A 23715-nucleotide genomic window follows, 5' to 3' on the forward strand; every position below is an offset into this window, starting at 1 on the left:
CTTTTTATTATTCTTTTTATTTTTGATGGAAAACATATCTTCTATTGAGATAATAGGAGTTTTGTATACATACAATATGTATTTAACCCATATGTAGGCTGAAAACTTGCTACCTAACCCATTTATTTATTTGCAACTGAGCCCAGAATACTTCATTCCTATTTACCCTATCCTTTCCTTGGACAAGGAGTCTGCCGCACAGTTTCTGATCTTGGCACCCAAATAAAAGATGACTCCAGCTCCCTTACTATCTGTCATAGTTGTCAAGGTAACACCTAGGTGATAAGGCACTCTTGGAGGGTTGCCTCGCCCAAAGGCCCCAAAGGCCCCAAACGCCTAAATATTTATATGCTAGACACCACATAATGTTTTCATATTTTAATTTTATGTTATTAATAGTAGTACAATAGATATTTTTAGACTAAATTACTCATTGTGAGTTTATAGTACTAATATTATTATTCTTATACCAGTTTCTTTATTTTTTTTGGTATTCTTTATATTATTTTCTTATTTGGGTTCAATCAACATTCAGTGGCATAGGGGTCCTTTGATAACAACTGAAGTTGCTGAACTGAAACACTTATTGCTTTGTCTTTTAGTTATAAATAGTAAAACTTTCAAAGATATAGTGATCAATCCAATTTCAGTTCCATCCATTAAGGAACCCACAACCTCCTTAAAAACTTGTTCACTAAAAGACAAAGCAATAAGCTTCTCAGTTCAGCATCTTCAGCTGTTGTCAGATGGCCCCATTGTCTTGAACCCTTTTAAGACTTAAAACCTGAATTGACAAGTAAGAAGTAACTTGAAGATTTTATCCAATTGACACAAGAATAATCAATAGAACTTCATCATCATCTTCTTCCTAGGACCAAAACAAGAGCTCAGCCCTTATGTTTTGTATGTTTTATTTCCTTCTTATTTTTCTTCTCATAAATATGTTGATTTTCTATCTTGTGATAGGGGGTTTACACATATTTCATGAGGATTGTGGTAATTATTAGTTTAAGATTACTGATTATTACTATGAAAACTAGGGAACTACCCTAGGATTTTTACTTTTTTATTTTAAAAAACTCATCGCCTAGGTGACCAGGTGACAAGGTATTGCTCTGCACACTTTAAGGCCTTGTAACACTGCAAATAATTCAACCCTTGTGGAGTCTCCTTGACCACTCAGCCGTAAGGGCTAAGAGGGGAATTTTTCCACGTTTCAATCTCCTCGTCATCTATTAGATGTGACTGCACAAAGAAAATCTACTTCACTCAACAAGGTGCCATCCCATAAGGTGCTTGATCCATAATCCCAAAGATCAAGTTTCACTCTCTAGTGCATATTTGTCTGACCTTTCATCCATTCAGTGACGATTAGGGCTGTAATCAGGTCAGATTCAGATCAGATCCAGCCACATATGGATCCAATCCAAAATTTGATCAGATCTAGGGGCCTCAATTGGATTTGGATTTCAGATCAGATTCTGATTTAATCTTAGTGTGCCCCATTCATATGGAACAAGATTCTAAAGATTTTTTAAGAAAAGATTTTAAAAAAATTATAATGATTCTAATTAAATATCCGAAAGTTTTTAATAATATTTTAAAGTTTAAAACCTTAAATGTATAGTCTATCATTGAAATTTCTGAAATATCGCCAATGTATTGGCAAAATGTCAAAGATTTTAGGAAAATAAGTCTTGAAAAATTTTGTATCACTACCTAGTAAAATGGGGAAATTTCAGTTAAAATCTGTCAAATCTCTCATATATCGCAAACTGTGGTATATGAATATAAATTTAATTGGATTCAAATACACTTGACGATGCAAGTTCCAAAATCTGAATCCAATCCGCAATAACTGGATGGGATGTCAGACTTTTTGACTCTATTGACAGCCATAATGACAATTGACAACATGAACTCCTTCACACCCCAAAGAATATCATAGTCCCCAGACTTGGCAGAGGGCCAATATTTCACCTTTTAACAAATCTACCTCTAGCTATAGGACCAAAGTAAGTAGCCAATCTCACTCACTGCTAGGCCATCAAGGTACAACATCTCACCTTTCTTTGTTCAATCCATCTTCTTCTTACTTGTCCCATCTATCTACCTCTGTGGCACTAGTATGTACCACAACTAGGGTTAGTAAACTCAAACCACTAGAATATTCCCTTTATAACTTGGCTACAGCCTAAAGCAAACCTATGATAGGGTGTTACTGTTTTATATGCAGTGGAAAAAACATGTCCTAGTCAATTGTACCTAAGTGAATAATATATAGCAACACAACAGGGGAAAGATTCATAAATTTGAGAAAAAAATGTATCACTAGATTGATATAACTGTACTACTTACTTCTGCTCCTAATTCCATTGCAGCCTCAGTGATCTCAGTACGTACAGGCTGCTGGTTTCCAGATAGTGTTACCTAGATAAGATTTCAGTGAGAAATAAAAGCAAATTAGGTTGAAATCATAAGACAATTTGACATGAAAGTAAAATTATACAATTAGATCCAACTCGGTCTTGCAGAGAGCAGTTTCTGTTGCCACATGTACTTCTACTCAGAGTCAGAATGCATAAGATACATCCTTCATTTTTAACCCAAGGCTGAAGGGTGACCAACTTAAGTTTTTATTAACATGCTCCATTATAATGCTTTAATCTTACATCAGTAAAACTTTATTCAAAGTATGCAGATTGCACCATTCTACACAAGCAGCAAGGTATTACCTTTTAGTAATACAAAAGGTAAATTTGTATTAATAAAAAAAAAAACAAAAAGAGTATACTACTCTTTCTAATGTTGGGAAAGAAAAAGGCATCGACTTGCAGTGCTCTGACTTTAGTTTAGTAGAACTTTGACGAATGGATAGGAGTAGGACTATCTGAATGAATGGCATCCACATATTGACATATGGAGGTTCTGAAGAATAAATTCTTCAGAATAATTTGATATTCTTATACAGTCCTAGGAAAGCACCATGGTTTTGTGTTTTACATCTTTTCCTACTTGAAGGACATGGATATGGATTTTGGAGTCATGTTTGCTGGTTAGTATTAAAATGAATTAAATATTCAACGAACATAGATATTTTAAAGCTAAGCAGCAAATGGAAACTAATATAGAAATATCTAATGCATGATTTAAAGAAACACAAAAAATAAATATATAGTAATTCATTAATTTGCTAATACACATAGTAAGACAACAATTAATGAAACATGAAAGAAAGAGGAAGAAAATAGTATTAAAGAGAAAAACATATTGCATGGAATGTAGCATATCATGTTGTAGAGAACATTGATGTGGGCCCCACAGCTGTGGTGGATAACCCCATGATGAAGAAGATAAGATGTCAATGATTTAGCAAAGTATTCCTTTGCGTTATCAGATCTGAGAACTTTGATCTTGGCATCAAATTGGGTTAGGATCATTTGGTGAAAATTTTGGGTCAGGGAAGGTACCTCATAAACCCAAAAAAAACGGGTATGGTCATCAACAAATAACAAGAAATATCTGTACCCACCCATGGAAGGGATATGATAAGGCCCCCAAACGTCAGTATGCACAATATCAAAAGAATTATCACTCCTTTTATTACTCAATAAATAAGGCTTTCTACAATGCTTAGCAAACTCACAACTTTCACACTGTAATTGAGACAACTCAATAGACTCAAATAAAGCAGGAAACAGACTCTGTAAAGACCGAAAAGACAAATGACCTAATCGGTTATGCCAAAGCATAACCGGACTCACACTCTGAGAAACAAAAGACATCTTCTCAACTGATTCTCCCTGACGGAACCGCTCCCCGAGCAGATAGATCCCATTCGTCTCACGGCCAGTCCCAATCACCTTCTTCGTCTCCAAGTCCTGAAAAACACATCGGTCAAGGAAGAAGGTTACTGAGCAGTTCATGTGCTTGGTAATACTACTAACTGAAAGAAGGTTAGTATCAAGCTTAGGAACATGCAAGACAGATGACAGGGAGATAGTATCAGATAGCTTGATGTCACCCTTCCCAAAAATAGGAATCAGGGAGCCATCAGCAATAGATACCTTATCCCTACCAAAAGACAGATGGTAAGTAGTAAACAATGAAGGCAAGCTAGTCATGTGATCAGATGCACCTGAGTCTATTACCCAACAAGGTTCAGTAGTACCTGGAGTTGAGGCATGATAGGCAGAAGTTCGAGTACCTGAATGTGCGAAGGCAGATGTAGCAGGGGCTGATGGAGACTACGGTGGCTGAGCTGAATTTCCAACTTCCTTTTCTAGCTGTATTAGGGCAGCCCGAACTGTAGCTAAGGTCTCTAAAGATGTTCCTTTTGTGCCAGATGAGGATGTTGAATCAGTGTTCACGGCTACATGAGCAGTGCCCTTCTTGTTTCTCAACTTCACAGGAACCAAGTGAGGATGCAGTTTCCAACATGTTTCTTTTGTATGTTTGGGCTTCTTACAATGTTCACATACCACATCCTTCTTGTCTCCCTTCCTCCTGTCCTTCTCTGAATCACCCCCTGATTTGGGTGTGACCGCTACAAAGGCTGGTGTGGGGGGCTGAGGTTGCATCATAACCTTCCTTCTGGTCTCTTCACTATGTAAAAAAGAGTATGCCTGAGAGAGAGTCACACTGTCTCTAGTCAAAATATGTTGCCGGACAATATCATACTCTAAATTAGGCCTGCCAGAAACTCAAATACCCGGTTTGTCTCAACCTGCTTTCTATATATCTGTGCATCTCTGGGACTCTCCCACTCAAGAGTCTCTAAGTGATCAATCTCATGCCACAGGGACTGCAAAGTAGAGAAATATACTGAAACAGGTCTCTCTCCTTGTTTAAGATTTTTCACTTCACATTTCAATTCATATGCTCTGGCAACATTAAGGGGTTGGGAATAAGTTTCTTTCATAACATCCCATATCTCCTTAGTTGTCTTTGCCCACAAATAATTCCGGCTAATATGTGGCTGCATAGAATTACACAGCCATGTCATAACCAAGTAGTTTTCTTGAATCCACTTGGTATATGTCGGGTCTCCCTTGGGAGGTTCTTTCATATCTCCCAAGAGGTACCCTAATTTACCTCTTCCACCAATAGCCATCATGGCTGATTGGGCCCATTCCAAATAGTTTGATCCATCAAACTTTACGATCGTAATCTGACCACCCATCTCAGAAACACTACCATAACTGATATTCCCAACGCTGCCTTCTGCCTGATTTTTAAACTCAATTTCTGTTAAGTCTCAAAACAGCACTTGAACTACCAATCACAATCAAAAACAGTATGGGCCTGATCTGTATTCACAGTGTATGTGCACAAAACTGGGATAATTCTGATCTGAAACCAACTAGCCAACACAGCAGTAGCTGTCCGTAGAGCTCTAACCCCTTAGGACTCTGAAAACAGCTTAAAAAAAATCTGATATGCTTGGGAAAGTTAGGGTTTTAATCAGTCCTTAAAGTGAACAATTCAGTTGCATAATCCAAAACCGTACTGTATAGATAGACTTGCAGTAGGGTTAATAAGAAACCCCAGAATCTGATCAAACCTACCAATAAACTTAAGGGCAGCTCTAGGTAGATCACAAGGTTCAGTCAAACACTAGGGCTTGCCGCAAGATCACTTTCAAACCCTAGAGTAGAGAGAAACACAATTGAGACAGTTCGGCTTAGGGTTTGCTGTAAAACCCTAGTGAATCGAAGAGAGAAAACCCTAGAATGGTTCGGCCTTCCCCTCCAGATAGGTCCAACCTATCTTCTCTAATAGAACTTCTCTTAGAAAGTAAACAACTTACAAGGAAAAAAATTGTTCACTGCCTTCTAGGGTTACCCGAACCCTAGTCTTCTCTGATCCTTCCTGACCACCAACACTCTGCAACCCTAGCAAGTTTCCAATGGCTGCTAGCACTTCTAGCGATCTCCAAGAATCAGTCCGCGAACTCCTCCTTTTCAGCTTCCAGTTCTAGGAGATTCTCATGTGGTCGGCTGGTATTAGGCTCACATGAGAAACCCTAACTTGGCTTTGATACCATGTAGGTGTTCAAGACTGCTATCAGTCTTGATCACTAAGAAACTTCACGTTCGATGAGAAGAGAAAGTGAAGAAGTAAAAGAAAAGGTGGTGAGAGAGCAGTAGAACACAGGTTTTGAGGAGAAGAACAGAATCTCAATATTCTGCCGCCACCACTTTAATTTAATATTTATATGTTATGCTAGTTACATGAAAGGACATATCTGCCCTTGGTGTTTACATCATAACTGCTAACACATAACAATATAAAACTGAAAAATAAATAACTAGGAATAACAGAATAACAAATTGACCACAGCTGTGACTAGATACATTCTACCCTACGGATAGAGTGGGACCACAGCTGTGGGGCCCACATCAATGTTCTCTACACATGTTACATGGAATATATAGTGCAAAACTATAAGAAACCAGATACATTAGTAACAAATGTTGGGAAGGCTTGGCTTGGGTTTATATAGGGGTGAAACTTGGGAAGGCTTGGGTTGGGAATTTGCTAAAATCTGAATGGGCCCAATGCAGTGTAAATTCTTCAAATCGGTACCCAACTTACACCCCTAGAATTATATGAGGGTGTCAAAATCCAATTCACATCTGATAGTCTGACTTGGCATACTGAGAAAAGATCAATCCACAGTCCTAGACAACTTGGTGTATGGAGAAAAAATCAATTCATAGTCCTAGACACATTTAAAATGGAAGAATAGAATGGATCCTTAGTGGACCCTGGAGGCTATGCCACTAAATTAAAGAGGCAAGTTAATATTCAGATTTCCTTTGCCTTTTCCTTTATTTGGAGTATAATAAATTCTCATTTCCAGTCTGGACAAGATGCATTTATGTTGCAACCTAACTTCAACCATGATTATAATAAAATAACAAAATCATACCTTTATTAGCTCATCTTCACAATAACCATCGAACTCTGCTCTGCAAAACAGACAAAAGAACAGAAGACAAAAGTAAGGCATCCAAAATGCCAACAAGAAAACACATAACATCAGACAATAAAAAGATCAATAACAATACATACGCAGCAAGTTCTTTCTGTACACGCACTGCTTCAACTTGGACAACCATCTGTGCCTTCTTAACGGTTTCATATAGATTCTGCATGTTTCCTAAAATTCCTGCCTATAATCAAATAACAGGTCAGTTTGCTAAGAAAGATTGTATAAAATCAAAAGACTCTTCGTTATTTCCATGTTGCATTGGCCTAATAAAAAAGGCAAAAAGCATCATAAAATGCAGAACATGACCGGATTGAATGGTAATATACAAGAAAAATATGCATTATAATGACCCAACAGTTGCTGATCAAAATGAAATATACACCAAATTTGGATTTTGTAAATCATGTGCTGGGAAAAAAGAAAAGAAAAGAAAAGACAGATTCGTGGATACCAATTGATGTCCATATTCACCAGACAGGGAAAAAGTTCTTCAGAAAATAGGATGTGTTACATGATCTCAGGTGAGTGAATAACCATTCTGCATTTACCTAGTTATCTTTTGTTACAACTACAAAATTAACCTTTTACACAGTTTTAAATTTTGTCTTAAGATAAAATAATTAACCTTAGATGGAAAATGTGTTGGAGCCTCACAAGTAGAAATGCCACTTTGTATAATATAGTAGTATAGACTACATCTCCATGGACTGTCATAGAAATGGTTTTCACCAAGATCAAGGCTTTTGGTTTTTTCGTTTAAATAAGGGTAAGGAAATAAGGCTCATAATCTTTTTACACAGATCTAGAATTCTTCCTATTCAACTAAAATACTTTTATTTTTCTTAAGAGCCTTGACACTTATTTTACCATTTAAATATGAGATAATTATTTTGGTAATAAAATAAGATTTATTAAAAAGAAAAAGAGAAAATACCAGGAAGGCGATCAGAAGTTACCCAAGAGAAAAAAACAAAAACAACCCAACCTACCAAGGACCACAAAGATCACATGAAAGAACCGAGAAAAGGCATAGAAACCCCCCAATTACAGCAGCATTAGGAAATACCCAATCCCCCAAATCCCTGAAAACCCAAACTAGAAAAAATGAGAAGACCACCAGCATCACAAAAAGAAACTCTTAGAACCTCCCCCCAAGCTTGGAACCTCAAAACCCCAAAAAGACAAAAAGAGCCCCTCCAATATTAACCAACTTCACTGGCAGCCTGAATCAAAGCTTCTTTTTTTATGAATAATAAAGCATTTCATTAAAATTTCTTAAGATGGATTGTCAGCCACTGATACAACATATAGTTATTCCAAAAAATATATATAGTTATTCCCAAGAGGCACGAAATGCTGCCTCAAAAAACAAGATAAATTACAATGTAGCCCAGAATAATTGATCCCTATTCACTCCTTGCTTAGCTAATAGGTCTGCCAGCCCATTTTCCGGTCTTCTCTCCCACTGAACTCTGACTGTTAAATTAGAAGTTAGCCATTTGAATTTTCTAATCACCCCCCACAAGGCCAAGCTGCAGTCTGGTTCTTTCAGCCACCCAATTACCACTTTAGAGTCTCCTTCTATGACCAGATTTCTGAAGTTCATTTCTCAGTGATTTGAGCTCCTTGTAAAACAGCTTGGACCTCTGCACTAACCGCATCCCCCACTCCAATTGGACCAGAGCAGTGTTTTAAAAGGCGTGGGAGGCGTACGCCTGGAGGGGAGGGGAGGGGAGGGGAGGGAAGGGAAGGGAAGGAAAGGGAAGGGAAGGAAAGAAAAGAAAAGAAAAGAAAAGAAAAGAAAAGAAAAGAAAAGAAAAGAAAAGAAAAGAAAGGGAAAGAAAAGGAAAAGAAAGGAAAGGAAAGGAAAAGAAAAGGAAAAGAAAGGAAAGGAAAGGAAAGGAAAAGAAAGGGAAAGAAAAGGAAAGGAAAGAGAAGAAAAAAAGAGAAGGAAAGAAAAGAAAAGGAAAGGGAAGGGAAGAAAAGATAAGGGGAAAGAAAATGGTTTGCCCCCTGCCCCTTTGGCTGGGGGGCCCTTCGCTTTGACAAGACACCCCCCCCCCTTTGAACTACTGTTATGCATCTTTATTCTTCTTAATATAAAAGATTTTTATTAAAAATAAAGAAAAAAATGAGATCCCCCCTTTCTCTTCATCCTCCTCCTAACCCCCCTCCTCTTAAGAAGGCTTACGCCTCCTTGTGTTCGAGAGGCTTACGCCTCTTGCGTTCTGAATTACGCCTCACGCCTCTAGGTAGTGGAACACCTCGCCTCACGCTTCCGCATTTTAAAACATTGAACCAGAGAATAAAGCCACTATCTAGCATTCTGCATTCCTGAATACTCCTTCAATCCCAGAGGGCCCAGGATTACCGAAGCTGCATTCTGCATCAATGTTTAGTTTTGTGAAACCTTCTTCCGGGGGCTTCCAGGCTAGACCAAGTTTGTCCTTAACCAAAGAGCTAGCAACTAGTTCCCAGTTTCTCCATATGCCTTCAAAGGAGAATGCTGAAAATAGATCCAAAGCTTAGCCCAGTTAATAGGCTTAAACAGCAGACATTCCCACACAATCCCCATCCCTTTCTCTATCATTAAATATTCTGTTATTCCTTTCCTCCCAGACTTTCCAAACTAAAGCAGCCCTAACACACCTTCATAAGATTCTCCCTCTTTTCTTAGTCCACCTAAAAGTTGTAGGGCCAAAAAGTGCCCCGATTTGCAAAGGCATCCTCCACCAGCACCCAAAAAGACCAAAGATCTTTTCCCAAAATTTCATAACAAAAGGGCAGGATATTAGAAGATGGTAACGACTCGCTCCATTTGCTTTGCAAAGCAAACACCAACTTGGGGAGATACAAAGGTTGGGCCTTTTCTTTTGTAGGTTATCAAAGGTGTTTAATTTCCCAAGGGAAACTTCCCAACAAAGGGCTCTGACCTTAGGGGGAATGGATTTAGACCATATTTCCTTACAAAAGAAAGGCTGAAGGTTAGGGACAGAACACAACTGAGAAAAAAAAAAAAAAAAGAGGCACAAGATAAAACACCCCCAAGAGTTGAGAGTCCATATTCTAGTATCAGGTTTAAAGAAGTCCAACCAAACATTGTCAAGGGTTTTGAGTAACAAAGCAGTTTGATCAAGCTCATGTCTCTCAGGTCTCTTCTAAACCCAAATTCCAACTAAAACCCGAGGATTGGAAGCAAGAAACAAATCGTTGAATGGGTTCATTTTTAAAAAGGGAAAGGGAATACAAAGCTGGAAAAGGTCATTAAGGATGGAGTTACCAATCCAGGTGTCTTCCCAAAAAGGAACCCTATCTCCAGTACACACATCATACCTGATTAGGCTGAGAATTTTTTTTATCAATAACAGTGAATTTTATTAAAGTATTGAAAATTACATAGCAAAGGAGCTAAACAATCTAAACTCTTGAATACAACCAATGTACACCCAAAATGTAAATCAATTACAGCACAGCCCAAAAAAAAGCTTTTGTTCACCCCTTGCCTAGCTAGACCATCTGCCAATGAATTTGTACTTCTCTTTACCCATGTGCATTGAATTTCAATGTCCTTAGTCGGCCACTTAAATTTCCTCTTCTCATTGCTGTAATTCCAAAGCCTAGAGTTGTCCTCTTTTAGCTAGTTCACCTGTCAAGACTGCTGGAACAGACCAACAGAAGGCAGTTAATCAGTTTTACAAGAGGAACAGAAGGCAGTTAATCAGTTTTACAAGAGGAGGCCACATCAGCACAACTAACCATCCACTTGTAACAACTGTAACAATCAAGATTGTAAAACTATAAGTAGTAGAGCAGAAAAGGAATAAGGGATGGACTCTTTCAGCATTAAACTCTCTCTCTCTCTCTCTTTCCAAGAATTCAGGAGGTTGGCCCCTCGAAGAGCCCTGAGTTAGGCAGGTTCCTAACAATTTGGTATCAGAGCCAGCATGACCAACACAAGAAACACGTCAGTAGACACCAGAATGGATCAGATGGAGGTAGAGATCCATCGAATGTCTTCAGATCTCAAAGAAATGAAGGCAGGCTTCACTGCTCTCCTCCTTCGACTGGAGCAGGGGGCAACGAACACTGATAGAGGAAGCCAAGAAGAGCGCAGCAATGAAAACAGCCGTAGAACAGGGGTGGCAACAAGAATAGCCAAAATCGACTTCCCCATCTTCTCAGGCGGCGACCCAACTCCCTGGATTCTCAGAGCCGAAAGGTATTTCGATTACCATGAAACACCGGGGCAAGATAGGGTAGCTCTGGCTTCTGCGCATCTTGAAGGGGAAGCTATCCTCTGGTTTCAATGGTACAAAAGGGGGCACCCTTGTCAAACCTGGGCAGACTTCACGGACGCCATGACTGTCCGTTTTGGATCATCTGGGTTCGAAGATCTTGATGAAAGTTTGGCAAAGCTGCGGCAGGTGGGATCAGTAAAAAAAACACCAGATGGAGTTCGAAAGGCTAGCCGTGAGAGTCCAAGGGTGGAGGGAGAAGGCATTGGTGGGAAGCTTCGTCGGCAGCCTAAAAGAAGAACTGCGACTGGAAGTGAAAGCGATGCAGCCCACTTCAGTCATCAATGCGGCAGCACTAGCAAGATTGTATGAGGACAAGTTCAGCCGAGCAAGAAAGGTGCAGCGACCATGGGGTCCAGAAGCAAGAAGGGAGCAAGAAAGGACGACAGCACCAGACAAGGAGGAAGGAGTACTGGACCTAGGCCCACTGGTTCCTTTCAAACGGCTGACTTGGGCAGAGATGCAAGCCCGCAGAGACAAAGGTCTCTGTTACAACTGTGAAGAGAAATTTGAGCCGGGCCATCATTGCAAAAAACAGCAAGTGTTTCTCCTCCAAACAGATGCCGAAGAGGAAGACGACATCACCAGTTGCGAAGAATCTAACCCAGGGTGGGAAATACAATCCAATGACACGCCTGAAATATCCTTACAAGCCCTTACGGGACTTGCGTCCCCTCAAACAATGAGAGTTGCAGGGCTGATTCTAGGACGCCAAGTGTCAATCCTCATAGACAATGGCAGCTCCCTTAACTTCATAACTCAACTCTTGGTGGATAAAATGGGACTTACGGTTCAACCAACAATGGCCTTTACGGTTCATGTGGCCAACGGTAACAGCCTATCTTGCAATAGCATTTGCATGGGCCTACTACTAAAGATTCAGGGTCATCAGTTTGCGGTGGACCTATATCCTCTCCATCTCAGTGGAGCAGACGTGGTGCTAGGCATTCAATGGTTAAGACAACTAGGACCCATGGTCTGTGACTGGGCCCGTCTCACCATGGACTTCACATCAGGAAACTCTACAGTCCATCTACAAGGGCAAACATGCAAGGGCCCAAGGCCCATCAGTCTTGCAACACTAACAAAGCAAAGAGGAGATCCAGATCAGCCCATATTCATGCACATGGACTCAAATTTTCCTACTTAGATCTGCAATCAAATTTTCCTACATTAGACCTTGAGGGCAAGGTTGCTGTAAAGGAAGGGGGGATTGTCAAGACTGCTGGAACAGACCAACAGAAGGCAATCAATCAGTTTTATAAGAGGAGGTCACATCAGCACAACTAACCATCCACTTGTAACAACTGTAACAATCAAGATTGTAAAACTATTAGTAGAGCAGAAAAGGAATAAGGGATGGACTCTTTCAACATTAAACTCTCTCTCTCTCTCTCTCTCTCTCTCTCTCTCTCCCCGAGAATTCAGGAGGTTGGCCCCTCGAAGAGCCCTGAGTTAGGCAGGTTCCTAACATCACCACAATTTCAGAATCTCCTTCTATGATCAATTTATTAATATTCATGTCCTTGACCCTTTATACCGTTTCAAGGGCTGCTAGTATCTCAGCCCTCAAAGAATCTCCCACCCCAATTGGACCAGAATACATAACTAATAGATTCCCTTTTTCATCTCTTATCACTCCCCCATTCCAAAGGGCCCTGGATTGCCCATACTGCTACCATCAAAATTCAGTTTAGTAAAACCATGAGGTGGAGGGGTCCAGTAGGAACTTGAAGCCTTTTTAGCTGAAGCTGATTCTGCAATCTCCTTTCAATTCCGTAGCAACTCATCAACTGAGATATCTGCAAACAGGTCCGAAGTTTTCAACCAATGGATCACCCTAATATGGATAACCTCCAAAATTACTTCCAAGCTTCTCTCCTTATCTGAAAAAATCCATGAATTTCTCTCCTCCCAAACAGTCCAACAAACTGCAACCCTAACACATCTCCTCATAGTCTTAGCCCTTTTTGTTGACCAATTAGGCATGGAAGTGAATAAGCTTTGCACATTCAAAGGGGGAGTCCACCTGCACCCAAACAGAGAGGTAAACCATTCCCAAATGACTTTAGCAAACTGATAGGAAATTAGTAAATGGTATCCAAACTCACCATCAGATTTATAGAGGACACACCAGTGAGGAGACAAACAGTTATAGGTCTTTTTCTTTGAAGTAAATCGCATGTATTAACTCTTTCCAGAAAGGCTTCCCAACAAAAACTCCCAACCTTTAGAGGTATAGGTTGACACCACACCTCTTTAACAGGAAAGGATGGTCCAACAGAAGAAGGTTGTATTAGGGCTTTAGAGAAAGAGGCATAGGTGAAGGAACCGTAGGGAGTGAGTGTCTAAAATCTACTGTCTGCCTTTGTTGGCTCTAGGAAGACCCCTTCAAGGATGGAGGAAGGAGGAGACCGGTTAGGAGGAAACTGGACCCAGATGTCTCTGTGTTCCTGATGTCTCTTCCCAAACCCAAGTTCTAGACGGACCCAGAAGTTGATTTGGAAGGTACGAGGAAGGAGAGCAGTTCATTTTTAAGGGTAGAGATAGAAAAAAAGAGATGGAAATTGGTCTTTTAAAGAAGTATCCCCAACCCAAACATGTTCCCAAAATTTAATGAGGTTGCCTGAGTGCAAATCATACCTGATCCAAGGAGAGAACAAGGGAAAAATAGTTTGAATGGCTTTCCAGACAGATGTTGTTGTAGCCCTTTCCAAAATCCCAGAGTCCCATCCATTATCTGCAACCCCATGATTACTACCCATTATCTTGGCCCAAAGTTTTTCTTTCTCCAATGAGAATCTCCACAGCCATTTCCCTAATAGTGCCAAGTTCCTATTCCTTATGTTCCCAATACCTAAACCTCCCTCCTTACTCCTACACACCACCTCCCACCTAACCCTATGGTCCTTCTCCTCCCCTGGCTCCCAAAGAAAATCTCTCATTAGTCTTTCCAACCTAGCAGCCACTCTAACCGGAATCTTAAAGACTAACAAAGAATAGACAGGGAGGTTAGCTAAGGTAGACCTAATTAGAGTGATTCTCCCTCCAAAAGACAAATAAATTTTCTTCTAGTTGGCAAGTCTGTTTTCAAACCTCTCTACAATTGGAGCCCAAAAGTCACCTTTCTGGGGAGTATCTCCCAATGGAAAACCAAGGTAGTTAAAGGGCCAACTAGCTACTACACACTCAAATACCTCCCCCTCCCCCATGTTAAACTCCAACTATACAACTTTTCTCAAAATTCACTTTAAGGTTTGGCATTTGCTCGAAGAGTTGTATAGTGAGCTTCAAGCTTCTGATCCTATTGATATCACCTCCTTCACAAAAGAGTATTGTGTCATCTGCAAATTGCAAGTGTGTGAGTTGTATGTTCTCCCTTCCAACTCTCCATCCTCTTATTAAATCCCTGGAGTCTGCTCTAGAAATTAGTCTCCCCAACACTTCTACAACCAAAGTAAATAAAAAAGGGGAGAGGGGGTCTCCTTGTCTAATCCCTCTCAAATCTGGAAAGAAACCTACCATTGTCCCGTTCACCAAGATAGAGTAATGGCAATTCCTAATGCAACCCATCACCCACTTGCACCAATTATCTCCAAACCCAAAATTGATCATCACCTCCAGTAGGAAAGACCAATCAACCAAGTCATAAGCCTTTTCCACATCCAATCTGCAAACCACCCCTTTTTTCTTGGATCTCTTGAAATCCTCCAAGCTCCCATTTGCTATAAGTATTTGATTTGTTATCTGCCTCCCTTTCACAAAAGCTCCTAGGTTATTTGCTATGATTGTTGGGAGCACCTTTCTAATTCTAATGGACACACCTTAGTGATGATCTTATAGAAGTTGTTAACTAGGCTGAACAGCCTATAGTCCTTCAGATGGTTTGCATTTCTTGTCTTGGGTACCAAGAAAAGGATGTTGTGAATAGAGCCTTCCATGGAGAGTTCAAGGTAACCCGCCGAGACACTCCAGCATCCCAACCACTAGGTGCACATCCATGAATACTTCCTACAACCTTATGCCAAAGCCTCTCTCTCTCTAAAGGCCATCTCCAAAGCCCTTTACCCAACAGAGTTGTATTCTTCTTCCCTATATTACCAATCCCCAAACCCCCTTGCTCCTTATTTTGCATATTATATCCCATCTCACCAAGTGATCTTTTCTTCCTTCTACCAACTCCCATAAGAACTCCCTCATGATCTTCTCCACTTTCAGCAACTACCTATGCGGCATCTTAAAGACCAAAAGGAAGAAAATTGGAAGGTTTGCTAAGGTCGACTTAATCAGGGTAATGCACCCCCCTAGAGACATAATTCCTCTTCCAAGTTGATAATTTCTTAGCACGTCTTTCAATAATTGGACTCCAAAAACTTCCTTCCCAAGGGTTGGCTCCTAAGGCGTACTTAGATATTTCAACAGCCAACTAGTAGTAGGACAACCTAGGGCCTCTACTACCCTAACCATCTCCTCCTCCCCCAAGCTTAACCCCACTATAAAGCTCTTTTCAAAATTGATCTTCAATTTAGAGACAAATTCAAACAATTTCATCACTTGCTTCAAATTGTTTGCCTTCTAAGGATCATCACTGTAAATGTGCAACAACTATACTCTCTCCCCCAACCTTCCAACCTTTAAAGAGTCCCAAGCTATCAGCTCCAGAGATAAGACTACTGAACACCTCCGCCACTAATGTAAATAACAAGGGAGTAATGACATGTTTTCAAACACCCTTACTCCTCTTACTGGTTCTTTTTGACTTCTTTTCCTTCCTACTAGGCCCAATCCTTAATATGTGATAATTTAATAGATCATGCTTAAGGGCACTGTTGTCTTTTCATATTTATAATGTAAATATTGTTGTTAATGGCTGATGGCCATATTCTGGGCATAATCTTCTATCTCACTCTCCACAATCCTTCTATTCATCAACCAGAGACAACTATAATTTAATATTGATATGAATATTCTAATTCTAGTTGTATTGGTGATACTTAGTCATCACCCTGGTAATGACTCATGATTACAGGCCTAGTATGCTTACATAGAAAATAAAGCAGATGGGATCACTGCTAGGCCTGATCAGAGGAGGTGGGCGGTTGAGCTTAGAAAGTGATGGTGAACAGATGATCAAAACAAAAAAGGAAAAAAGAAAGAAAAGAAAAGCAATTAAATAGGCCAATCACCAATAAATGATTAAATAAAACAATTCTATGTATGCATAATGGAAGATTATACATTGGATGGAAAGTAGTGTGCACCATATGGATGGAAAGAAATAAAAGCACTTTTGAAAATTTTTCTGAAACAGAGGAAACATTGACGAAGAATCTATGGGGCAGTAGTGTCTTGAGCTGCTTCTCAACAATGCTTCAAGGATATATCATACAATGTATATTTTGAATATAGTACACATTTTGTATCTTGAGAACAGAAGCAATGTACAGGTTCTATGCTCAGTATCTTGTTGAGCAAGGCCTAGTTGTACATATATGACTAATACTTTAATGAAATACTTCATACTTTCTCAAAAAAAAAATGTTAATTAATAAACCATGAAACTACAAATTGTATCATCATATGGTTTTTTTCTATTTTTGGTAAAGAAATCATCACATGATTAAATAACAATTTAGTGGCACTGATTTTCAGGAATGAAGGACAAGATTTCTAAACAACCTCCTTGGTTCAAAGTAATACATGCATAGGCAAGAACAGATAGAGAGAGATTAGAACCCCTAATATTTAGGTCTACATGAACTTGTATCTACCAAAATCGGGTTACATATGCGCCAACATTTAAAAAGGAGCACAATTACTTATTTATGCCCATTAAAACACCTACACTGCTTGACTTATTGGTCATGCAGGTGATTGGACTCCAAAACACCTAGTTGATATCTAGATTTCTTTTGGCAGTATATAGGAAAAAAATTATTAAAAGAAAAAAAAAATGAAGAGAGAATACAAGAAGAAAGGCCCACACAGCAAAAAAGCAGCCATGAACAATGAATGCGCTATATAACCCCATATGCAAAAGCCACGCCAAAACAACCAACCCAACCATACTCCCCTTAAACCAGATAACAAAGGACCCAAAACCGGAGCCCAAAGAATGAAACCAAGCCTAGTGCTCAAAAACCAAAGACTTAACCACTAGATGACACCTAAGTACACTGTTTTGAAGTTGAGAAAATTATTAAATTGGACAAGGCTGTGGAGAGTGAAGCAAGGGTGAGGAAAGCCTTAGGTCAATACAGGAATTTGGGGGAGGGGGTATAAGAAACTCAAATGGGAATTTCTTGGCTATCTATTCAGGTCAAATAGAGGAAGGGGACTCTACAACAGAGGAATTGGGGGCTTGAATCCAAGGTTTACAGATTTTCCAAAGACTGGATTGAGCAGAATTTTGGTTGAATGTGATTCCCAGACTAATGGCTCCACAAAGAGGCTCATGGAACCTGGCAGCACAGACATACTGTGAGGAAAACTAAACAATTGGCTAGAGAGCTTGGTGTGGACTTGAATTGGACTAATAGAACAGCAATGAATGTAGAAGACTTACTTGCAAGGCAAAGAGTTAATAGGGAAAACTTGTATTGGGGAGTAATCATGTAACAGGATTTCAAATGTAATTTGGATTTAGATACCTGATGCTAGCTTAATTATTGTATAAATTGTAATTACTACTGCACAGATCTTATTCAATGAATAAAAGTTAGTACTACCTATCAAAAAAATTAGGTCTCTACTTTATTGAATGGGATGGTTTTTGCAATCCTATTTTCAAAAAGATAGAAGAAACATAAAGACAGCAAGCTACTGCAAAAGCCCCAAAGTGAGCCATAGGAAGGTGTGACTAGAGATAACTTTTACTTCTCTTCTTTTTTCAGGGAATGGAAGAGGGATGCTTAAAGGGAAAAGGATGAGAGACAGGTGCAGATAGGAGAGAAGTGGAAGGTAATAGGGAAAGAGTATAAGGCAGGGTAAGGGAGGAGGAAGGGAACATATTTGAAGAGATCAGGGAAAGAGATAGCAGAGAGGAAATTAAGAGGGAATAAATGGAGAAAATGGGTGGGCCGGGTCTAATTGGGATAAGACTGTTAATGTGGGAGAAATACAGAAACTAAGGGAGAGAATTGTAAGAAGCTCAAGTAAAGGGAAAAGGATGAGAAATTGGCGTTGTATCCTCATCAAAATGAGGTTTGTATCATGGAATTGGCATCATTTCACTTACTAGAGATGATACATTAAATATGATCAATGATAGGTTCAGAAGGCTCTTTAAGAAAATATGATCTGGAAGCTATGATACAGCAGTGATCATATTGTATTAAAGAAAATCAAAAGGTACAATGAAATACCCCTGTACACTGAGGACTTGTGCAAAGGGGATTTACAACTGAAACAAAACTCTTAAACAGATGTATACAGTATGTCTTTTGTCTATTCCATTTCCAGTAGAATCTTTTGTAGACAAAGTGTATCCCCAGCACTATTAGTCTTTTTCTTTGCTTCCATTATCCATAAACTTTTTGGAGAGTTTGCTTTCTATTTTGGGGGTTGATTACAACACCACAATCATAGCCACCTGAGAGATCAACTCAGAAAACCTGAGATCCATTCCTCAATCAGGTTTAGGTTAATTATTAGATTAGATATGAAATAAAACCAGATAAACCCAGATGACTCAACCTAATTGCTTGGGACTTGGTTTGTGAACTCAAGGAGAAAGGCAGGGCTGGTATTAGAGATCAGAGAACTATGAACAATGCTCTTTTATTAAAATGGTTATGGAGGCACGGGCAAGAAAGGTCTCACTTGTGGTGGCAGGTGATTGAAGGCAAGTGTGGAAGAGCACCAATGGATTGGGTTTCTCTTGAACCTCAGCTATCCCATGGCACTAGTGTGCCGAAGGGAATTATGGAACAGGTAATAGTATTTACTTTTGGAGAGATTCCTGGTGCTCAGATCAACCCCTTTGTGAGCTGCACCCTTCCTTTTTGCAATTGCTTCTAACAAGGAACTGTCAGCAGTTCTGTGAAGTTGTTTAATGGACAGGTGGTCTGGTCTCCTAGCTTCCGCCCTCCAGAGGAATTTGAAAGATTGACAGGTCCCTTCTTTGCTGGATTTGATGAGCAGACTGCATAAAGTAGAGCTTGTCCCAGGGTCTGAAGCTGTTCATCTGTGGACTGGGGAGAAGAATGGGATTTTCAACTAAGTTATGTTTTCGTGCTTTGTTGGGTCCCTTTGCAAAGGCTGAATGGTAGTGGATTTGGATGTCCAAGGTGCCTACAAAGGTTATTTTTTTAGTGTCGCTGGCTGGAAGAGATAGGATTCAAACAATTGAAGCTTTAGTGAAATAGAGCATGGCGCTGAACAATGTTTGTTGCCTTTGTGGTGCACAATCAGATTTGGCTCCACTTCTTTCAGCTGTTTCAGGTCCATTGGGCCCTTCCACCCACTTTGGCTGGGTTGCTTTCTTCCTGGAGAAGTGGCTCTTTCTCAGTTTCTCTGAAAGAGGGAAGTTCCTGTGGAATTGTTTGACCTTTCCGCTCCACTTGACATTGTTATTAGCAAGTGGAATGGACCTTGAGGAGATGGGCTGGTGGTTCTAGGCTTTTTGAGGAAACTCCAGCCAGTTATTTCACTGGCAATTGGATCTCTACAATTCTTTGATTCTTGTATGACAAGCTGAATGCCAATGCTGCAAACAATATATAGGCACTTTTTGTACATGTTCTTGCCTCTTAGAAATCCAGTTTTCAAAAAAAAAAATCCAGATGACTCGACCAGGTCTACTAATTATTGTGAGTTGTGATCTTAATGGTTTTCAATGAATAACCTTGATTTTCCTTTCCCATTTAGAATAACAAGTTGAGAGAAACAGAAAAAAAATATATATATTAACTTGATAGAAAGCTTTTTGTATTATGTATCACCAAACACATCATGTTTGAAATTTTCTTACATTATTTTTTATGGATAAGTTTTTCTTATATCATTTAGCATCACATATAGCCTGTTGACCAGACTAGTTACCTGGGATCCAGCCATCTGTCAAGGTCAACCTCCAGTGTGTATCGGCAGGGGCGTATCGGTACTTAAAAACACACGCTCAATGGTTTTTTTTTTAGTTTTTTTTTTCAAAATATGATTTTTAAAGATGTTTTTTAATAGTTTTTTTATTGAAATAAACCAGGGTCCCGAAACACCCGTAAATAGGTGTATCGAGACCAAAAGATATGATACGATACGCCCGATACGGGGCGTATCATATCAATACTTTGAACCTTGGTGACAACCATGGAGAATACTATAAAGAGCATTTTTTATTGACCTAGAGGAATCCTTTTGACCATATCATGAATAAAAGTTTCGCTTGTATTGATGCAAGTGCGTGTTATGTGGGTTGGGAAAGGGAAAGTCCTGGAATGGTTGCACATCACATGGTGGCTAAGAAGGGTAATCAATTTTAAGATCAGGTAATAGAAAGAGGAAATTTAAGGTTTATACATTATAGAAGGATTTTAGATCTGAAATATAGAAGAAAAGGTGTTGTATATTAATCAAGTAATTACAAGAAATTTAGGATAGCAACTAGACAAGAAATAGATGGAATGATGGGTATGAGAAGAAATCAGAGATAGCAACAAATAGAAATAGAATAGTAAAGGAATAGAATAGAAGAAAAACTGATGATTTTATAGAATCTGGAGATTGGATTGGCAAATCTCTTGCTAAATAAAAAACTTAAATCACAATAATCTGAGGTAAAAGAAGACAACAACCTCACTAAACAACCAATGGGAATTTTTTAGAACCTTTAAAGACCCCAAAGGCTCTTATAGAGATCAACACCTTCTAGAAAGACCAGGTGGGTACATGGTTAAAAGACACTATTATGAAATTACCTTTGGTATACAAACTTGGTAAAATTGAGTATCTGACATGGCTGAGAGTTTTTTGGTGCTTACCACACTGCAATATACCTCATATTTCTCCAAGCCTAGAGTGGCTGGGACAGTGCATCCTACAAAGATCCACACACACACAAAAAAAAAAAAACTTGTCTAGAGACTCTTGGAAGTATCAGATCTGGCTATTTTTCTCCTTTCTTCTTTTTCCTTTTTCAAACCTCCACATTAGTGTGTGTTTGTGTGTGTGTGTGTGTCTTTGATATATTTACTAAGTGTTATAGTTGCTTTTACGAGAAATGTGAATTAGGCCAGTAAATCTCTACATAAACATGAAAGCATTACCATTTATTAGTGTAAAACTGAAGAGATGGACTCATTACTAAACCTATTGAACATTCCACCAGGAAGATAAGGTAGCTGAGCTCACTTAGGAAAACAGGAAAAAAAAAAAGAGAAAATTAAGTAGCTGATCTCACCTTCGATGGTGCATCTTCACTTTTCTCATTGTTGTCCTTTTTCCCTCCAAATAAACTATAAACATGTAAAGGTTTCTGAATATGCCTAGATCTCCTTCGAGGCCAAGATAAACTTGGTAGACCAACTGGAATTGCATTTGAATTTAGTCTATTACCTGATAAGCAGTGCAAGAAGATAAATTTCAATATAAATAAACAAATTCAGATACATAATAGACCCTTTTTTGCACTAAATTGAAAGTCAGTAACTCAGTAATCAATTCCAACCAAAAAAGCAGCATGTGATAAAGATTTAGTATCCACTTATTTTGGTACAGAAGATAAGCAACTCAGTTGGTATTGGAAACCATGTAATTCAGAGCTTCATGACATCGTTTGAATCTTACTGGCATCATAATGTAATACCTAATGGTGAATCCCAATTTCAAAGGATGGCTGCCTTCTCTAAACTATTATATAACATTAACAAGGTTATTCCTATGGTTCAGTTTATATTGATTTAAAAGTCAGAGAAAGAGAGAGAGAGTAATGGATGCACATCCCAAGAACATCCACCAAATCCCTAAGGAGGGGAGGAATGATAAGTTACCTCCGTGATAATAGAAATCTCTCTCTACTGGAGTGCCATAATCCTAGACTTCCTAGTCTCTTTTTTGCCAACCATCTCAATTCCTGTAGTACGGAGTGCCATAATAACTCTGCTCTCAATGAGTTTTCCAGCCCTACCAACCCTGAGAAGACACCTAAGATGGATCCATTATGGTCCCTGAACACTCACCAATAACAGACAACCCCAGATTTCCTAAGCAGAAACCACACGAATTTAGTTTTATATGGTTGGGACTGGGTGGGGACCAACGTTTTTCTGAAGCATTTGCCTAGCACCTGATGATCCTTGTATTGCAAACAAATTTAGTTTTATCTAGAAGATGCTCCCAGACCATCTTCTAGATAAATCATCCATGGAAAAAGGATCAAGCAATATTAAAGCCCTAACCTAGTGTATCACATTGTTTGCAATATATTAAATAACCTCTTCCACCTCACATGATTTCTCCCTGAAAATCCTTGTATCCATTCTTCCCAAATTATCCATTCTTCCACCTCACACTTTTGTGTAATAAATAAAAAGAAAAGAATAGCATCTTTAACCAAAATTTTCACATTAAGGATGCTTAACAAAAACTTTCGAAAAAGAATATAGTCTACAAATTGAATTTCAACTAGATAGTCGATTAAACCAAACTGTGTACATTTTCAGCTGCGGCATCTTAATGTCCGTATTTTAACATCTTAAGACGAAATCGAAATCCTACGGTTAGACACAGAATAGTTAACTAGTTGCAAAAGAAACCAAAAAGAAAAAAAAAAAAAAAGAACAGTACAGACGAAAGCAGAAGAGAACAAGAAAAGAAGGCTCACAGAAGGAGATTGAAGAGCAACTGGGGTTTCTGCGGTCATTTAGACAGTGCAAGTTCGTAAACTGAGCGGTTAAAGCATTCGTCGAAGCCATCAAGTGAACCGAAAGCAGAGAGATGGAGAAATTACGGAAATGGAAGAAATTTTTCCAGTTTTTTCCCCCTTTTTTCTTGGAGGACAGGATAAAATGACTCGAATTTCCCAAATATCCAGTCTGAAGTCTGAATCTCTAATGGGTCTCTGTATATTGACAAAACTGCACCTAATCCTTTTGCTATTTACGACGGCTTAACACTGAAATCTGAGTCACGCTTAAAACTCGGCGATCCGCGCCGAGTGTCATCGAGATTTGAGTATTTGAATTGAAACTAGGGCTGTCAATTGGTCGGTTTATGGATCCGAACCGATCGAATCCATTATAACGGTTCTGGTTCCGTGATTTTTAGATTTTGTCTCAACCAACAATTGGATCGGTTCCGGTTCTTATCTGTTCCGATTAGGGCTGTTCATGGGTCGAATTGGGTCGGTTTATTGGTGTTTTTCCAACCGACCCGACCTGGTCGGTTTATCTATAAATGAAATCGAAACCGACCCAGTACTAAGTAAAA

General features: G+C 39.2%; 1 protein-coding gene across 2 annotated transcripts in view; it reads right to left on the bottom strand.

Moving 5' to 3' along the window:
* Positions 1-23339, bottom strand: part of LOC104603261 (nucleoid-associated protein At2g24020, chloroplastic-like) — a 29666-nt gene extending 6327 nt beyond the window's left edge. Inside the window, exons 1-5 of one of the 2 annotated variants that reach the window (XM_010267256.3) lie at positions 23111-23322; positions 21689-21843; positions 7078-7178; positions 6935-6974; positions 2359-2430 (exon numbers count right to left, since the gene is read on the bottom strand). In XM_010267256.3, coding sequence (XP_010265558.1) covers positions 2359-2430; positions 6935-6974; positions 7078-7178; positions 21689-21843; positions 23111-23201 — 459 coding nt within the window. In that variant the 5' untranslated portion in view covers positions 23202-23322. Of the gene's footprint in view, positions 1-2358; positions 2431-3170; positions 3882-6934; positions 6975-7077; positions 7179-21688; positions 21844-23110 lie in introns of those variants that run through there. The other variant, XM_088899126.1, reaches the window with a different exon arrangement.
* Between the last annotated feature and the right edge of the window lie 376 nt (positions 23340-23715).

The sequence above is a fragment of the Nelumbo nucifera genome, chromosome 2 (genome assembly GCF_055504915.1).
Source record: "Nelumbo nucifera cultivar China Antique chromosome 2, China Antique-T2T, whole genome shotgun sequence".
In the NCBI taxonomy this organism is placed as follows: domain Eukaryota; kingdom Viridiplantae; phylum Streptophyta; class Magnoliopsida; order Proteales; family Nelumbonaceae; genus Nelumbo; species Nelumbo nucifera.